The sequence below is a fragment of the Gobio gobio genome, assembly GCF_949357685.1.
Source record: "Gobio gobio genome assembly, chromosome: 11".
In the NCBI taxonomy this organism is placed as follows: domain Eukaryota; kingdom Metazoa; phylum Chordata; class Actinopteri; order Cypriniformes; family Gobionidae; genus Gobio; species Gobio gobio.
In genome coordinates this window covers 52112020-52130247 of record NC_137104.1, presented here as the reverse complement: position 1 = coordinate 52130247, position 18228 = coordinate 52112020, and the positions used below count along the sequence as shown (strand labels likewise).

Below are 18228 nucleotides of genomic sequence, written 5' to 3'. Positions count from 1 at the left end.
TTGGAGATGCAACTATTTAAAAATCTGGAATCTGAGGGTGCAAAAAAAATCTAAATTTTGAGAAAATCGCCTTTAAAGTTGTCCAAATGAAGTCCTTAGCAATGCATATTACCAATAATAATACATTTTTCATATATTTATGGTAGGACATCTACAAAATATCTTCATGGAACATGATCTTTCCTTAATATCCGAATTATTTTTGGCATAAAAGAAAAATGGATACTTTTGACCCATATTTCTATTGCCACAAATATACCCGTGCAGCGACTTGTGACCCTGGAGCACAAAACCAGTCATATATTGTCCGTGAAAAATCATGCATTATTAATGCAAACAGCATCAGATAACTTCACCATGAATGATCATCTCTGACCTTGTAAAGAATAAAGACAGAGGAAGGCATGTGTTGGTGAATAAAGTCTCTGTAATTAAGCAGTTGAATCACAGAAACAATTTTAATTGGATGGAACGCAAAGACAAGCATACATCATTCTCTCCCAACACACAAACAACAGTCATGTTACTCAAATTAATTCATATTCGGAACAACACAGATAATTCCTCTGAAACTCTGGTCTTTTGGCACCCGTGTGATATGGTCTTAATTTCAAAACACTATCTGAGACGGAATTAAAGGTCCCATCAAAATACATTCTGTAAATTTACACCAAGCTTTTCATAGTTGTACTTCTTAAGCTATAACTCAACAATATATAGCAACCATGTGATCTGTGACGGACGCTCCGACAGGGAGTAGCTGCTCGAAATCCTCTGTATAGTGGCGCAAAACTGAGCCCGAATAGACAAGTGCAGTGCTGTCCTTCGCTTCTGAATCCTGATCTCATGATAGTGCTGAGCTGTCCTGCTGTGCCGATGTCAATCTTTATGGGCTTTTCCTTTGGGCTTTTCATCGTAAGACACGCCGTACTCGTTCACTCTGGTTTTGTCCACTGGATAGAGCCTGAAAAACATCAACATCTCATGCATCATCCGTACGAGTTTAGCATCAGTTTAACTGATGAACGGAGGAGGATCCTCACCATCTCTGATAGAGGTACACGAGGAACACCACGTCATCTCTGAAACACGCCAGCCGGTGGGACGTGGGCATGGTGATGACGAACGCAAAGACGTCGTCGATAAACGTGTTAAAAGCCTGGTGAGAAAAACAAGCGTCAGAATTATAAGGAAATTAGGCCTCAATTAATGAAATTCAAACCTTCAGATAGGCAATGATCTTCAATTTAATATGATAAATTAAATACGGAGGTCAGGGGTCAGCATGGGCACCCTGACTGGTCAGCGGCTGTGCCGCCCCATACATAACAAACTGAGATGCTCTGTGTATTCTGAGCCCTTTCTATCAGAACCAGCATTAACTTCTTGAGCAGTTTGAGCTCCAGTAGCTCGTCTGTTTGCCTTCGCTCCACACGAGCATCAATGAGCCTCGGCCGGTTCTCCACTGGTCCTTCATGACCCTGTGGCCGGTTCTCCACTGGTCCTTCATGACCCTGTGGCCGGTTCTCCACTGGTCCTTCATGACCCTGTGGCCGGTTCTCCACTGGTCCTTCATGACCCTGTGGCCGGTTCTCCACTGGTCCTTCATGACCCTGTGGCCGGTTCTCCACTGGTCCTCCATGACCCTGTGGCCGGTTCTCCACTGGTCCTTCATGACCCTGTGGCCGGTTCTCCACTGGTCCTTCATGACCCTGTGGCCGGTTCTCCACTGGTCCTCCATGACCCTGTGGCCGGTTCTCCACTGGTCCTTCATGACCCTGTGGCTGGTTCTCCACTGGTCCTTCATGACCCTGTGGCCGGTTCTCCACTGGTCCTTCATGACCCTGTGGCCGGTTCTCCACTGGTCCTTCATGACCCTGTGGCCGGTTCTCCACTGGTCCTTCATGACCCTGTGGCCGGTTCTCCACTGGTCCTCCATGACCCTGTGGCTGGTTCTCCACTGGTCCTCCATGACCCTGTGGCTGGTTCTCCACTGGTCCTTCATGACCCTGTGGCTGGTTCTCCACTGGTCCTTCATGACCCTGTGGCCGGTTCTCCACTGGTCCTTCATGACCCTGTGGCCGGTTCTCCACTGGCCCTTCATGACCCTGTGGCTGGTTCTCCACTGGTCCTCCATGACCCTGTGGCTGGTTCTCCACTGTTCCTTCATGACCCTGTGGCTGGTTCTCCACTGGTCCTTCATGACCCTGTGGCCGGTTCTCCACTGGTCCTCCATGACCCTGTGGCTGGTTCTCCACTGGTCCTCCATGACCCTGTGGCTGGTTCTCCACTGGTCCTCCATGACCCTGTGGCTGGTTCTCCACTGTTCCTCCATGACCCTGTGGCCGGTTCTCCACTGGTCCTTCATGACCCTGTGGCTGGTTCTCCACTGGTCCTTCATGACCCTGTGGCCGGTTCTCCACTGGTCCTTCCTCTGAGCACTTTTGATAGAGACTGACCACTGCAGACCGGGAACACCCCACAAGAGCTGCAGTTTTGGAGATGCTCTGACCCAGTCCTCTAGCCGTCACAATCTGGCCCTTGTCAAACTCGCTCAAATCCTTACGCTTGCCCATTTTTCCTGCTTCTAACACATCAACTTTGAGGACAAAATGTTCACTTGCTGCCTAATATATCCCACCCACTAACAGGTGATGAAGAGATCATCAGTGTTATTCACTTCACCTGGTCATAATGTTATGCCTGATCGGTGTATATGTATGTATATATATATATATATATATATATATATATATATATATATATATATATATATATATATATATATATATATATATATATATATATATATATATATATATATATATATATATATATAAAATTATATAAATTATAAAATTGATAGCATTTTGTTCAGTTTTTTCTGTTGTTTTATTTAAAAAAAATATTTTAAATAATGTACAATCATATAAAATATGGATCTTCAATTTTAGTCAATAATTAATGTATTAATCCCAAAAACTAATATGATAGATTGATTTTATATATATATAGACAATTAATTTATACTTCATATAATATTTATATATATAAAGACAAATTAACCACTTAAATTTAAATTTCACAAAATAACAGAAAAACAATTAAAGTAATGTGTACTCAGTATCATGATTATTTATAAATTATGATAAATTATATCATTTTTTTATGTGGTTTTATTTAAAAAAAAATATTTTAAATAATGTACAATCACATAAAATATGGATTTTCAATTTTAGTCAATATCAGTCAATAATTAATGTATTAATCCCAAAAACTAATATGATAAATTGATTAATATATATATATATATATATATATATATATATATATAAACAATTAATTTATACTTCATATAATATACTTCAAATTTCACAAAATAACAGAAAAACAATTAAAGTAATGTGTTCTCAGTATCATGATTATTTATAAATTATGATAAATTATATTAGTTTTTAATGTTGTTTTATTTGAGAGATATATTTATTTATTTTTATATTTAAAATAATGTACAATCATACAAAAATATGTTAAACATATGGAAAAAATAAATAAACAAATAAATAAAAATTATAAATACACAAATATTGTCTCTGAAATATCATGAGAGAAGTTGACTGTGATGCTCGTCTCTCACCTTGTACATGAAGGCTTTCCAGGGCAGATGAGCGACTGACTTCATCTGAGAAAACAAATGCATCGATTACAAACTCACACACACATCATTTCATGATCCTGAGCGGAAGAGGAACAAACCTTGTAATTTACAAAGAGTTGAGGCAGCATGAAGAGGAATCCGAAGGCGTACACTCCTGAATAAATGAACAAACAATTACATTTCCATCACTCGTGTTTCCAAAGGATTCAATCAGTCAGACAAAACTGCAAAATGACACTTACCGTTGACTAAACTATTAATAATCCAGGAGTACCAGCTGTGCAAACACATCAAATATTAATCATTTGTGCATGTTTAAATCACCTTTTCAGCAAACTTTGGCAAACGTGACTTCACCTTTTGTACTTGACAAACACGAGAGCGTAAACCGCCCCGCTGAGACACAGAGGATACAGCAGATAGGACAGGTACTTCATCGCCTGCTCGGAGAAACCAGTGAAGAGTTACATCTGATACTGACATATATCAAAACATAATCATAAGGCTGCGTTCTGCAGGAAGCTTGTGCTCACCAGTGTGTCGTATTGCTCTGTTCGTTTCTCAGATTCGTCCCGTTTCCCAAACTGAAGGATAGATCGGGAACAATTCACAGTTAGAGGATTTTAATCACTGTTAACTTTTAGTTACAAGATGCACTAAACAAGAGAAACCGTAGACGTTTACCAGGAATGTGGGAGTCAAGCCCCTCCAAATGACGTGGATCTTAAAAGCCTTTTTCACTTTCCACACCTGAAGTAAAACAAGCGCAAAGACATTAAAATACACAAACACAAGGGCTGTAGGAGTCCAGAGGACCGGAAGAAATCTGCACAAAACCACGAGTGAGACGAGACTGTACCTCGATCAGAGAGCCGATCCCAGCGGGAATCAGAACCAGGAGACTCGTCTGCTCATCCAGCAGATACAGGAAGATCACGATAGTGCTGAAGCATCTCCACAGCACTGAGACACACACACACACCTCACATCAACACACACACTAAACCACATCCAACAGTCTGATACATGCAAACAAAGTCACTGAGTGATCGGGTCATACTGTTATGAGCGGTGCAAACCATGTTTGAATATTGTACAAATTTATAAATAAAAGCTAAAATGGAACAATTATCCAAAAACAAAACAAAAAAAGAGTGTATAAAACTGTATATACTTTGAGGATAATTTATTAAATATTAATATTACATACATTTCTATTAATATAATATTTATATTAATTATTATATTAGTATTTACATGTTTTTATAAATAAGATATTTATAAATAAGATTTATTATAATACATATTTAAATATTACATTATATATGACCTGCCTATCTCAATTCGTGCGGCCGAGTCTGTAGCCATTTTCAAAAAACGTCTAAAGACACATCTTTTCCAGCAACACCTGACCGATCGAGAATAGCACTTATCATTCTATTCATTGTCTGTCTGTCTAATTTATTTATAAAAAATAAAAATAAAAATTCTGTTCTGTGCTAGACTAACTGAGACTTGTTACAGCACTTGCATATTGTTGATATTGTTGCCCTTGGACTGCTCAAGCTGCTTCTATTGCCCTCTTTTGTAAGTCGCTTTGGATAAAAGCGTCTGCTAAATGACTAAATGTAAATGTAAAATATATATTTGACATTTGAGTAAAAATAAAAGTAACAATAATTAAAGAATTAATCAATTATATTAATTGTATTATATTATTTAAATGTTATAAAAAATATATAAGCTATATCTGAAACTATATACTATGAGGACAATTTAATGCATATTATTATATTAACAAAAAAAGACAATTTTTTTTAAATTGTTATAAATATTATTTAAAAAAATTATCACAAAAATATATAAGCTATATCTGAAACTATATACGATGACAATTTAATACATATTATATTAATAAAATAAAGAAATATTACATATATTTTTAATTTGTATGAATATAATAAATATTCATACATATGTCTATATATATATATAAACACTATATTATTTTATAAACAATCTATATTTAATAATAATAATTTGTTTTGTGTATGAGATGGTCGCTCATTTGAACTTATTTCAAAACCTTTTCAACCTTTAACTTGAGTAATAATAAAATGCAACAATTACAAAAAAGTATAAACCATTAATACATAAAAAAAAATGAATGAATAAAGAAAATAATTATTAAAAATGTTAATGATATAATATTTAAAAACTATTAAAAAAAGTAATAAACCTATACCTGAAACTATACTTTGAGGACAAATTAATACATATTATATTAATGTGTGTGTGTGTGTGTGTGTGTGTGTGTGTGTGTGTGTGTGTGTGTGTGTGTGTGTGTGTGTGTGTGTGTGTGTGTGTGTGTGTGTGTGTGTGTGTGTGTGTGTGTGTGTGTGTGTGTGTGTGTGTGTGTGTGTGTGTGTGTGTGTGTGTGTGTGTGTGTGTGTGTGTGTGTGTGTGTGTATATATATATGTTTCTAGAATATTATAAAATAGTTTCATAATAATTTAACCACTTAAATTTCACAAGATAACAGAAAAATTATTAAAGCACTTTGTACTCAGTATCATGAGAATTTATAAATTAAAATATAGTATACTATTTAATTGCATTTTGTTTAGTGTATGAGATGCTCACTCATTTGAGCATATTTGCAATAACACGAAACAGCGTTTCACTTCCTCATCAGCACTTTGCATGTATTGGAGGCCTGTGTGAAAGCAGGGTTAATGTTCACACACCTGCTTTGCTTGACATCCCAACCATGCTCTTCTTGTGCTTCCAGAAACTGATGTCATTTTTGAACGCCAGAAAGTCAAACAAAAGCTGGACAAAAAACAGAGCAATGTTTGAATGCAGTGAAATATAAACCCGCTCAGACTCAGCAATATGAACATGATTAACACAATATGATGCATGTCAGTCTAAAACACACACACTCACATGAAAGGCGGCCACAAAGAAGGTGAGGGCGAGGAAATACAGGTTAGTGTCCACAAATATTCCCTTGATTTCATCCGCATCCTTTTCAGTGAAGCCTAAAGTACAAAGAAATATATCCCTGTGACTTTCATTTTCAATATTAATGTCAATAGTAAAGTGTTTATCAGTCAGATAAATAAACTATGACTTGATAGACATATAATTTATCTAAATGAATAACAATATATTTGATTAATTACATTTGATATTGCTGTTATAAACCACTTAAGGCCATGTATCTTTTAAACATACTTTTATGTTTGAATAGTTTAATATAATTTTTTTAAAATTTTGAATGAATATTGTATCAAATAATTGTCCACTTAAATCAATGAAATGATTGTTAGGCTGCATTAACTAGGGCAGCCGGAACCGGGAACACTTCCCATAACACCTGATGTACTCGTTACATCATCAGAAGAATGGCATCTACGCTAATGATAGTCTCTCTGTTTTATCCCGAGGTTTACTGCAGTCAGCCGGTGTCAGTGGTGTCAGATACCACAACACACCAGGAGTCAGGGCAGTTTTGGCACAAAAAGGGGAACCGACTCAATATTAAGTCATAATGTTTTGTCTGATCGTGTATACAAAGTTAAAACCATGTGATAAATGCACACAGTCTCGCATGGCTTATTGCTTTAATTACCCATGAGTCTGCAGACTCTTACCAAACTGTTGCAGTGAATAAACGGCGTCCTGCATGTGGATCCAGAAGCGCAGTTTCCCCAGAGCGATGGATTCGTACGAGATGGTCAGAGGCAGTTCAGTGGAGCTGCTGTTGATTTCCTGCAGGACACGATACAGATTAAACACATCATCACTACAGGAGCTGCTAGAAAACAGCTGGAATGTAGAGAATTAAAGGCGCAGTACCATCAAATCCTTCACTCTGTTGCTGAGCTCGTCTACAAACAGCAGCGGCAGGTAAATCATCTTCTTACCGCTCTGATATCTGCAGGACAAAAAGGCCATTAGAGGCGAACAAGATATAGAATAAGATGTGATATAACAGCTGTGTAATTGTTTATACAGGGTTGCCAACTCTCACGCATTTGGCTTTCAGGCTCTCACTCTGCCCAAGCAAATCTCACGCCAAATTGCCAAACCTGCTTTTGATATAACAAAGTCTAAGCTTTTACATTTTTTTTAAGTTTTAATACGAAATTCAAACAATAAATACAGTTTTGGCGCTAATGTGGCATAACAATTAAAGCCAAAGCAGAGTTGCGACATGCTTTCATCTCACGGCTCGCGCGGTCACGTGGTTCATGAGCGCTCAATACTTCTAGCGCTGTGTCAATACATTTGAATGGCTTAAGCGGAAACACAACAGCTTCACTATACAGGTGTTTGCAGCAAGTTTTGGTAAACAGTACAGCATAGTGTGCATTGATTATTACGTCAACCATATTTACAGGATCGTTTTATAATGGCGAGTGATGGAGATGCAACATTGTGCAATTTTTAAATTAAATAGCCTATATTTTAGTTCAATAATATTTATTGAATATTTTGAGGAGATCTTTTGGTACTAAATACTATTTGTGCAATAATTATGGTCCATTAAGGATAAAATAGAGAATTTCAATGCAAAGAGGCAAATTAGAGTCATTTTGTGGCTGGAATTATGGCTCTTTAATAAATACATGTAGTCTAGTTGCTCAAAAAAGTATTGCAGATGTGATATTTTAAAATATTAATAATAGTGAATTATTAACCCCCCGCCCCCCATCTCACTCCAACCTGGTTTATATAATTGAAAAACTGTATTATCGCACAGTTCTCTATATAAAGTTTGGATATATATTACAGACAACTCCAGAATCCTCGGTAAACATGATCAAAGACGGCTGTGAAAATAAATCTGCCTTTCGTTGAAGTAAAACAATTTCATGAGCACCAGGCTCATGGTCTCAAGGGGTTGTCCCTCGTCTTTTAGTCTTTGGTTGTGTTTTGGTTGTAAAGTGCAATAAACCAATCAGAGCCTCATCTCCCTTTCCCTTTAAAAGCCAGTTGCGCTCGTGCCATGGTGGATTCGCTATTTACATGTGAGTGGAAAAACTGAACGCTTCTCCAGAGAGGAATCCTTTAATTTTTAATATTTAAAATGTGTGTGTCCTGCTGCGCATCCCTGTGTGTGTAATAATCAGAGTATGTGTGCTGTGCACCGCCTGAAGGCACATATTACAAACACACTCTTTAAATAACACAAAAAATACTTCGCTATTGACTTTAGTTTTCAGTTCCTCAAAATAGCAACGCTCCAACAACGCTCCTGAACACACCTGGTGTTCAGACCAGACGCCCATGGGTGAACAGATGGGCCAGTGCATTTGATATTTAAACAACGTGACGCCGGACGTGAACATGAGAACTGCGTCCAGCTGAAACTAGCAAAAAACACTTGCGTCGCGTCTGCCGTCACATTGCGCCGGGAGTATACTAGGGAATTAAAGATCCAGCGGTATATTTAACCGTGGGCATGGGGTGCTTTTGATCTCTGTTTGCCCCATCTGGAGGGTTTGCTGTCGAAAAGCTCTTTCTTTAGTGTCATCTGACCACAGAACAAGGTCCTGTCTGAACTGAATATGCTGGAGTTTGTTTCTGGATGAGCGAGGAGGATTTTTCTTGAAACCCTCCCAAACAACATGTGGTGACTAGGAGCTGTTTGAACATTTTTTAGGCTTTCTGACCCCAAGACTCAACTAATCTCTGCGATTCTCCATCTGTGATCCTTAGAGAGTCTTTGTCCACTCAAACTCTCCTGCTCGTCGTGCATTAGGACGATATACACACACATCCTCTTCCAGGCAGATTCAGAACATCTTTAGTTGATTGAACTTCTTAATTATTGTCCTGATAGTGTAAATGGGGATTTTCAATGCTTTAGCTATTTTCCTACAGCCACTTTCTCTTTTGTGAAGCTCAGCAATCTTTTGCTGCACATCAGAACTATATTCTGTGGTTTTACTCATTCTGATGAATGATTAAGCGAATTTGTCCGTTGTGTTTCCTCATATTTATACTCTTGTAGAACAGGAAGTCATAGCTAGACAATAGCATGTTCCTAGTCACCCTGGTGTGCTAAAAACATAAATATGAATGGGAATATACTTCAGAGATATTTTACTAGGGGTGCCAATAATTTTGGCCAAAATGCATTTGAGAAAAACATGATTTTCATCCACTGTTTCACTTCAATGAAAGGTTCGAATGTTTGTGAATTGTTTGAATGAAAGATCAAAAGGTTAAACAATGCAGATTTATTTTCACAGCCGCCTTTGCTCATATTTACCAAGGATTCTGGAGTTGACTGCATATCCAACTTTATACTCCACAACTCTCTCATGGCGTATTGTTTTATCTTTAAAGGGCCGCTGGATGTGTGTAATATGAACAGTGGTGTAAAGTAACGAATTACAAATATTCTCGTTATTGTAATTGAGTAGTTGTTCTCAGGAATTGTACTTTTTAAAAACAGTTTACTTTTACTTGAGTAAATTTTAAGTGCTGTATCGGTACTTTTACTGCGCTATGTTCCCTAAACCTGCAGTCGCTACATTATGTTTATTTTTGTCCTGTCAACGTGATTGGCCAAGGCGAATAATAAGTCCTGTCTCCATGCGTCACGCGTGTGACTCCCGTCATATCAACCATAGCGTTAAGCCAACATACATCCTCATCTCAGCGTAGTTTATCAACTGAGCAAGGAGAGAGCGCGTCTGTGTTTCTTAAAGGGGCGGTACACTTCATTACAAATCATATATAAAACTCCAAAAATATACATACCAGCATAATTAAATCAAAAGATAATCCAATGAAAATCAAAAAATATATTCAAAATAAGAGAATCAGAGTTTTTAATAATAAAGAAAAGATTTTGAGTGAAAATTATAATGTTGATTTTACACTCATTACAAGTGCATATTTTAATGTAATGTGTTCTCACATAGCGATTTAAAATTGTAGTCCATGTATATAGCAAATAACTTTCATAAAACATCAGATTTATATTTAAAATCAGGTTTATGTTTTTAATTACAAGCAAAAATAATCAGTGGTGAAAAATGTGAGTTACTCGATTCTAATTTCTGAAGTGTATTCTTTTAACAGAGAAACAATCCATTGATATTAAAGCAGTACAATGAATGCGTCTTGAAAAGAAAGAACTGCTTTTTTAACATAAAATTGTTAATGTTAACGCTTTGCAACCTTTTTTAATTAACCGCAAGAAAACCTCTACAGACTGGTTGTCATAAATGTTACCAGATTATTGGTTGCTTTCTCAAATATTACATGGCTGTATTTTTAGTGCTAGCAGTCAAAAATAAAACTTGGAGAAATATTGAAATACTGTTGATCTCATGTTTTTTTGTTCTTACTGAGAATCGTCCATAAAAGAGTAAGCTACATTTTTAATTTGCAGGGTATAAGGTGGAATAACATTCATAGCATAATACTCACTACTCTAGAGTACTTTTACAAGGGCTACTTTTTACTTTATTTAGGACATGTACTTTTACTCTACTTGCACAAATTTTTTTGACAAGTACTTTTACTTGAGTATGCTTTTTCAGTCCTCTTTCCACCACTGAATATGAAGGACCTGACGGACTCACACTCTCATGTAGCGGTGCACGTCTCCAGGCAGAGCCTCTCGATCAAACAGGAAGTTCTCGGACACCACGTTCAGGGTCAGACGGGAACGCCAGTGAGACACGGGCCGGTCCAGCTCGGAGTCGCTGCTCTGCTTTTGCTGATCCGGATTCTGGATAGCAATCGGATTTATTTATATAATGTAAAGAGATGCATGGAAACAGGTGTTGTTGAAGCCCATGGGCGTCAGCTCACCTGCGGGTCGTCCTGGCCCGTGATCAGGCTGATCTCCGGAGGTTTGGGCAGCATGTATGTGGTCAGTTGCGTGACTAAATGCACCTGGTGCGGATCCTGCCATGGCGTGACTCCAGCCTGATGCAGGAACACCATGGCGTACAGCGTCCCATTCTTGCGCGTCTTCTTCGGCAAAGACACATTAATTAACCTAAAAAAAGACAAGCAAATCTGGTAAGCAACAGTCGTCTATAATGCACACAAATGACAGTTACAGTGATATAATGAGTTATTATGTCTACTAGATCCCATTACCTCTCAAACCTGGTGTTCACATCAAACTCTTCCTCTCTGTGGATCAGACTGTGTCCTCCATCAGCATTCGGTCTCAATGCAGTGTAGACGCTGAGCTGATGAAACACACGTCCATAACATTACCGTTATTGCATATCTTTATTATAATATATGAAGAATACAGATGCAAAAACCTCTACGTCTGACATTTTTCAATTGAATGAGCATTTTTTTTATCAGGCTCCTATGTTTAGGTTCAGTAACTTCACTTTAATGGCAATGAAAAGTTTATTAGTGAGGTATTAAAATGCCAAAATGTCATTGATAGAGTAAAATTAAAAAGGAAAAATGCTAATTTAAAAGAAAAATGTCAGATGGACTTTATGAAAAATTTGGGTTTTTACATCTGAAGTCTTCATATTTTGTATAATGTATAATGTTGATTATACGTGGTTTTCAAACTGGGGTCCAGGGACGTGTTTTAGAGAAAAACAGTATAAAAAAATCTTTAAAATAATACAAATAGAATAAAATAAAAAAAATGAATACAAATAGATTACAATAAATAAATAGATAGATAAAACATGATTAAAATAAAATATTTGGTTAAAATAAATTAAAAAATAAATAGATTTAAAAAAAAAATTGGATTAGAATAAAATACATTTGAATAAAATACATAAATAAATATTTATATTTAAACATAAAGATAAAGATGAATAAAACATTTATTAAAAAATGTTAATTAATAAAAACAAATAAATACATTTTAGATGAAAAGAAACAAATAAGCTTTGGAATAAAATAAATAAAAACATATTAAAATACTTAAATACATAAATAACTTAAAAAACTGATCAATAAATGATTGATAATTGAAAATAAATAAATGCATTAAAACATCTAACAGTACAGCACTATAAAGTAGGAAAATAATGTCATAATTAACTTAATAGAAAATAAATACTTTCCAAATAATATTTTAAACATTTATAATATACGTTTCTCACAGTATGAACTGGCTCTTTATACAAGAAACTATATACATTATATTTTTGAATAAGGGCCCTTGTATGATAATCATATTTGAGGGTCCGTAGCATCTAAAACATTAAATACACCTATAAAATCAAATGTAATATTATTTGCATTCATATTTTATAGATGTGGTTGATTGATTAATTAACAATCACCCTTTATGTCTAAATGTGTCCATCCCTAAAGGCCAGGTTTCACATGCACAGACTCCGATGAGCCAGTCTCACCTGCAGTCGAGGGTTCCCGGCCAGGTGAGGTGAGATGCAGCTGTCAGTCCTGGGGTTTTCGCAGGGTTTGGTGTAAACTATCCCATACATGACCCAACATGTGTGCAGCACATACAGGAGGAACACCCCCACGATCAGGCTCGTGAACGAGGCTTTGGGGAACATCACGAGTGCATCAATGGCAGCACAGCTTCAGTGGACTGGCCAGAGCCGATGAGGATGAGGAGGATGAGGATGAAGAACAGGACGCGATCAGCTGTCAATCAGACCTGCTGCACAGCCACTAACACACGTCACTCTAAACACACACATTATACCACATCTGCAGCCGCTGTTACTCTGATATTTGATCCGGCTTTCACTCCAGCATCCCCAGGAATCGCCTGTAAAGTCATCGGGGATCCCTCATGATGAAACGCGCGCGTTTGATTTCTTTAATTTATCCCTCGACTCACTTTTGACGTGATGTTTCAATGAGCGCTCACTTCCGGGATTCACTTCCTGTCGAGGGGTTGCCAGATTTGTTCATTTCACAAATTCTTTTGTTTTTTTTTATGGCCAAATAAAAAATTGTTCTTTAAAAGCTTTAAAATCGATTTGTTTTGACAACAAAATGTGCTAAAATATATATTTTTTATTAAAAATAAAATAAATTAGAATAAAAACATACATTTATTAATTAATAAAAATAAATAAGTCAGTAAAATATTATATAACAGGTCCATAATCCAGCATCTGATTTAAAGATTTATAAATGTATTATCATATTAACAAAAATATTTTTTTAGTTAAGAAATGTGTTAAAATAAAATAAATAAAAATGTGATAAAAAGAAATAGATAAAAAATAAAAATACCTAAATTAGTTAATTAATAAAAAATAAATAAATCAGTAAAATATTATATAACAGGTATTCAGAGGTCCATAATCCAGCCGCTGATTTAAAAATTTATATATGTATTATCATATTTACAAAAATATTTATTGTGACAAAAATGTGTTAAAATAAATAAATAAAATTTAATTAAAAGAAATAGATAAATACAATTACATTAAAATAAATACATTTAAAAAATAAATAGATGAATATGAATTATATTTAAATATTTAAACGATAAATAAATAAAAAGTTGATAAAAATAAAGTAATTAATAAAAATAAATATATAAACAAATAAAACATTTATTAAAAGAAATAGATAAATAAAAATTGGATTAAAATAAAATAAATTTGAATAAAATACATAAATTAATTAACTAATAAAAATAAATAAAATCAGTAAAATATTATATAACTGGTATTCAGAGGTCCATAATCCAGCTGCTGATTTAAAGATGTATAAATGTATTATCATATTTACAAAATATATATATATATATTTACATTTTTATAGCGACAAAAATGTGTAAACATAAAATAAATAAATGAATAAATAAAAATTTGATTTAAAGAAATAGATAAATAAAATTGTATTAAATAAAATAAATTAGAATAAAATACCTAAATATAAAAATAAATAAATAAATAGATGAATACGAATTGTACTGATTTGATATTGAAATAGATAAATAAATAAAAAGTTGATTAAAATATATTAATTAAATAATTAATTAATAAAAATTTATTAAAAGAAATAGATAAATAAATATTGGATTAAATAAATGAGAATACAATTAAATACATACATATAAATAAATAAATAACATATTACATAACATATTCAGAGGTCCATAATCCAGCTGCTGATTTAAGGATTGATGAATTGTATTATCATATTTAATATATATATATATATATATATATATATATATATATATATATATTTTTTTTTTTTATAAAATAAATTTGAATAAAATACATAAATATATAAATGGAAATAGGGTATTCTGAAGTCCATAATCCAGCCACTGATTTAAAGACTTATAAATGTATTATCGTAATAATAAATAAACAAATCATATTTTATATATATATATATATATATATATATATATATATATATATATATATATATATATATATATATATATATATATATATATATATATATATATATATATATATATATATATATATATATATATAATATATGATTTACGATTAAAGCTACATATAATGAAATATTTTATATGTATCTTCTATTGTGTGAAATGTGTTGATTTTGGGAGTGTAGTGGCAACCCTTGCGCTGTCAATGATTCTGCTTCCGGCTCGCACAGGAAGTGATTCCTCTCATTGCTCCAGTAGCGACCGACGCTTTTCTGTCGTTTTGCGCTATAATTTTTTCTCACTTTGGTGGAGGATTTACCCTCAAAGTCCACCGCCAGCATGAAACTCGTCAGGTAATAAACCTTTATAGGGCTCAAACATTCAATGTGCACGAATTATCTGCAGCGACGTGTTATATAATTTAACGGATGGCGTCAGATTTGGTGTAGCTGTTGGTTAGCCGTTAGCTTCAACGGGCGGGAATGAATGAATGTGTGTGTGTTTGTGTGAGTTTCTGTCTCGTTACTGCCGTGTTTTAAACGCAGATGTGTGTTTAACTTTATAGCTCGTGTGTTTATCCTTATGTTTATGCATTTGGGGCATTATTTTATAGAATCTAGGCCTTAAATCTTACTAACGCAGCAACCGAAACAACCAATTTTAAATGTCAGTAACTTTATATTTGCTTGTTGCTGCAGATGCAATCTGCAAAATACATGTGTTTGATGTTATTGGGCGAATATTATACAGTTAGGACGAAGTGAAAAGGTTTAAACTAAGTACAATTTCTATTTGTAGCCATCAAATTCTCTACAAGAAAATAAAACAATGGAAGTGTGTCTAGTGCGTTTGACAAAGCGTTAAATGTGATGTCCTGATGTAAGATCTGTGTGTTGTGATGTTTCAGTCTTTGTTTTTGATTGTAATCCCACAGGTTTTTGATGAAACTGAGCCATGAAACAGTCACCATTGAGCTGAAGAATGGCACACAGGTCCATGGCACCATTACAGGTGATTATGATTCACAATAATGCTAAGAAGTGACTAAATATGAATTTTTACACTTTTTTAAGAGCAATTCATGAAGGAATAGTTCAACCAAAAATGTCCCATGATTTACTCGCCATGTTATATTAAATAATATCCTGCCTCTTCCAAGCTTTATAATGGCAGTGAATGGTACCTGAGATTTAGAAACCCAAAAAAGTGCATCCATCCATCATAAAAGTAATCCACACGACTCCAGTGGGTTCGGCCTTCTGAAGCAAAGCTATGCATTTATGTGAGAAAATTATCCATATTTTTAACTTTATTAATGTGAAGACACAAGTCGAGTTCCAGCGGAAGAGTGACCTCTGACCTGACGTATGAGTAGCGAAAGCTTAGGAGAAAATTGTCGAACATGGAAGCGAAGCGGATGGAGCAAAAAAAACGCTGGTCACGAATTATAAGTCTAAAACGAGAAGTTTTGAAGAGAAATGTCGGAGGATTTTGATTTGAGAAAAGAGCTGTCATGCATCGGGTCAGAGCTCTTCCTCCAGACTCGTGTATGGCTATTGCCTGAAGCCAGTGAATATAGTTTATAAAGGTTTAAACATGGACCTTTTTCTTACACACATGCATAGCTTCACATCAGAAGGTCTTTTATTAGCCCACTGGAGCTGTATGGGTTACTTTTATGATGGATGGATGCACTTTTTGGGGAGCTTCAAAATCTTGTCCCCCATTCACTCCCACTATAAAGCTTGGATATTTTTAATATAACTCTGATTGTGTTTGGCTGAAAGAAGAAATTCATTTACACCTAGGATGGCTTGAGGGTGAGTAAATCATAAGATGGTCCCTGTCCCAAATGGCACACTTCATATTCACTTATGGTCGGCTGCCGTGTGTGTGTGTGTGTGTGTGTGTGTGTGTGTGTGTGTGTGTGTGTGTGTGTGTGTGTGTGTGTGTGTGTGTGTGTGTGTGTGTGTGTGTGTGTGTGTGTGTGTGTGTGTGTGTGTGTGTGTGTGTGTGTGTGTGTGTGTGTGTGTGTGTGTGTGTGTGTGTGTGTGTGTCCACGAGACCGTTTGCAGTAGATGTGTACACTTTTGAGAGTCTGCACTGAAGCGAGAGTCACAGCAGCAGTCAAAGTGGTGTTACGCCGCTTTAAGTGCCATTTGGGACAGGGCCATAATTTTAATTTTTGGGTGAACTAGTTTTAAATATGAATAGATTTCTTACACAAATGCATCGATTCGGTTCCGAAGGTCTTTATTAACCCCCCAGAGCCATGTGGAGCATGTTATTTGACGGACAGATGCAGTTTTTTATGGACTTCAAAACAACAGTCATGAATTGCAGTCAAAAACAATAATTTTTAAAGCGAAATGTCATAGATATGACTTCGATATGAGAGGCGTCAAAGCTTGCGATACTCCTACATTGTCACAGGTTAAGTTGAAATGCGTACGGTCATCTGCCGGAAGCTAGTTATTTTAGTTTATAAAGATTTAAACGTGTGTTTCTCACAGGACATATTTTAATATAATTCTGTGTTTGTCTGAAAGAAGAAAGTCACACCTAGGATGGCTTGAGGGAGAGTAAATCATGGGGTAATTAAAAGTTTTGGGTGAACTATTCCTTTTAATTCCAAATGAAAATGGTTTTATACTTTCTCTTTGACTCTCTATGAACAGGTGTGGATGTCAGTATGAACACTCACCTCAAAGCTGTGAAGATGACCCTTAAAAACAGAGAGCCCACTCAGCTGGAGTCCCTCAGTATCCGTGGCAACAACATCCGCTACTTCATCCTGCCGGACAGTCTTCCTCTGGACACGCTGCTGGTGGACATCGAGCCTAAAGTCAAGTCAAAGAAGAGAGAGGCTGGTGAGTTACGGAAAATATCATCTAAACAGGCATTGATTGACTGTCTATGAAAATGTGTGATTGGTTTCCTTGCCTTTCTTGCAGTTGCTGGCCGCGGTCGAGGAAGAGGACGGGGTCGTGGCAGAGGAAGAGGACGTGGCCGCGGCGGACCCAGGAGATGAACCTCTCAAGCCACTGTACATTAGTGCGCTTTGTACAGCATTTTTTTGTTCTTTATTTGGAGAATATTTTGATTCTGACTTGTTTGCATTTTGTACATTAAATTCATTTCTTTTGAAAGCTGTTTTGAGTCTTTTGTTTACGCGCTGAACTGTTTATGCTAATATAAGGC

At 35.5% G+C, this 18228-nt stretch overlaps 2 protein-coding genes across 2 annotated transcripts; one reads left to right on the top strand and one right to left on the bottom strand.

The window, feature by feature from the left end:
- Nucleotides 1-411: 411 nt before the first annotated feature.
- On the bottom strand, nucleotides 412-13548 carry clptm1l (CLPTM1 like). The gene is made up of 18 exons (XM_079828415.1): nucleotides 13350-13548; nucleotides 13040-13239; nucleotides 11796-11890; nucleotides 11502-11691; nucleotides 11270-11418; nucleotides 7524-7602; nucleotides 7319-7436; nucleotides 6609-6703; nucleotides 6407-6491; nucleotides 4518-4621; nucleotides 4343-4408; nucleotides 4192-4242; nucleotides 4016-4098; nucleotides 3901-3935; nucleotides 3757-3812; nucleotides 3638-3682; nucleotides 1044-1159; nucleotides 412-964 (listed from the first exon to the last, which is right to left on the bottom strand). The coding sequence occupies exons 2-18, from the start codon at nucleotides 13202-13204 to the stop codon at nucleotides 880-882; spliced, it is 1617 nt and encodes a 538-aa protein (XP_079684541.1). The 5' UTR covers nucleotides 13205-13239; nucleotides 13350-13548; the 3' UTR covers nucleotides 412-879.
- A 1705-nt stretch (nucleotides 13549-15253) lies between these two features.
- snrpd1 (small nuclear ribonucleoprotein D1 polypeptide) lies at nucleotides 15254-18170 on the top strand. Its single transcript, XM_079828421.1, has 4 exons — nucleotides 15254-15380; nucleotides 15962-16038; nucleotides 17706-17897; nucleotides 17982-18170. Exons 1-4 carry the CDS (start codon nucleotides 15367-15369, stop codon nucleotides 18056-18058), a joined length of 360 nt encoding a protein of 119 aa, XP_079684547.1. The 5' UTR covers nucleotides 15254-15366; the 3' UTR covers nucleotides 18059-18170.
- The last annotated feature ends 58 nt before the right edge of the window (nucleotides 18171-18228 follow it).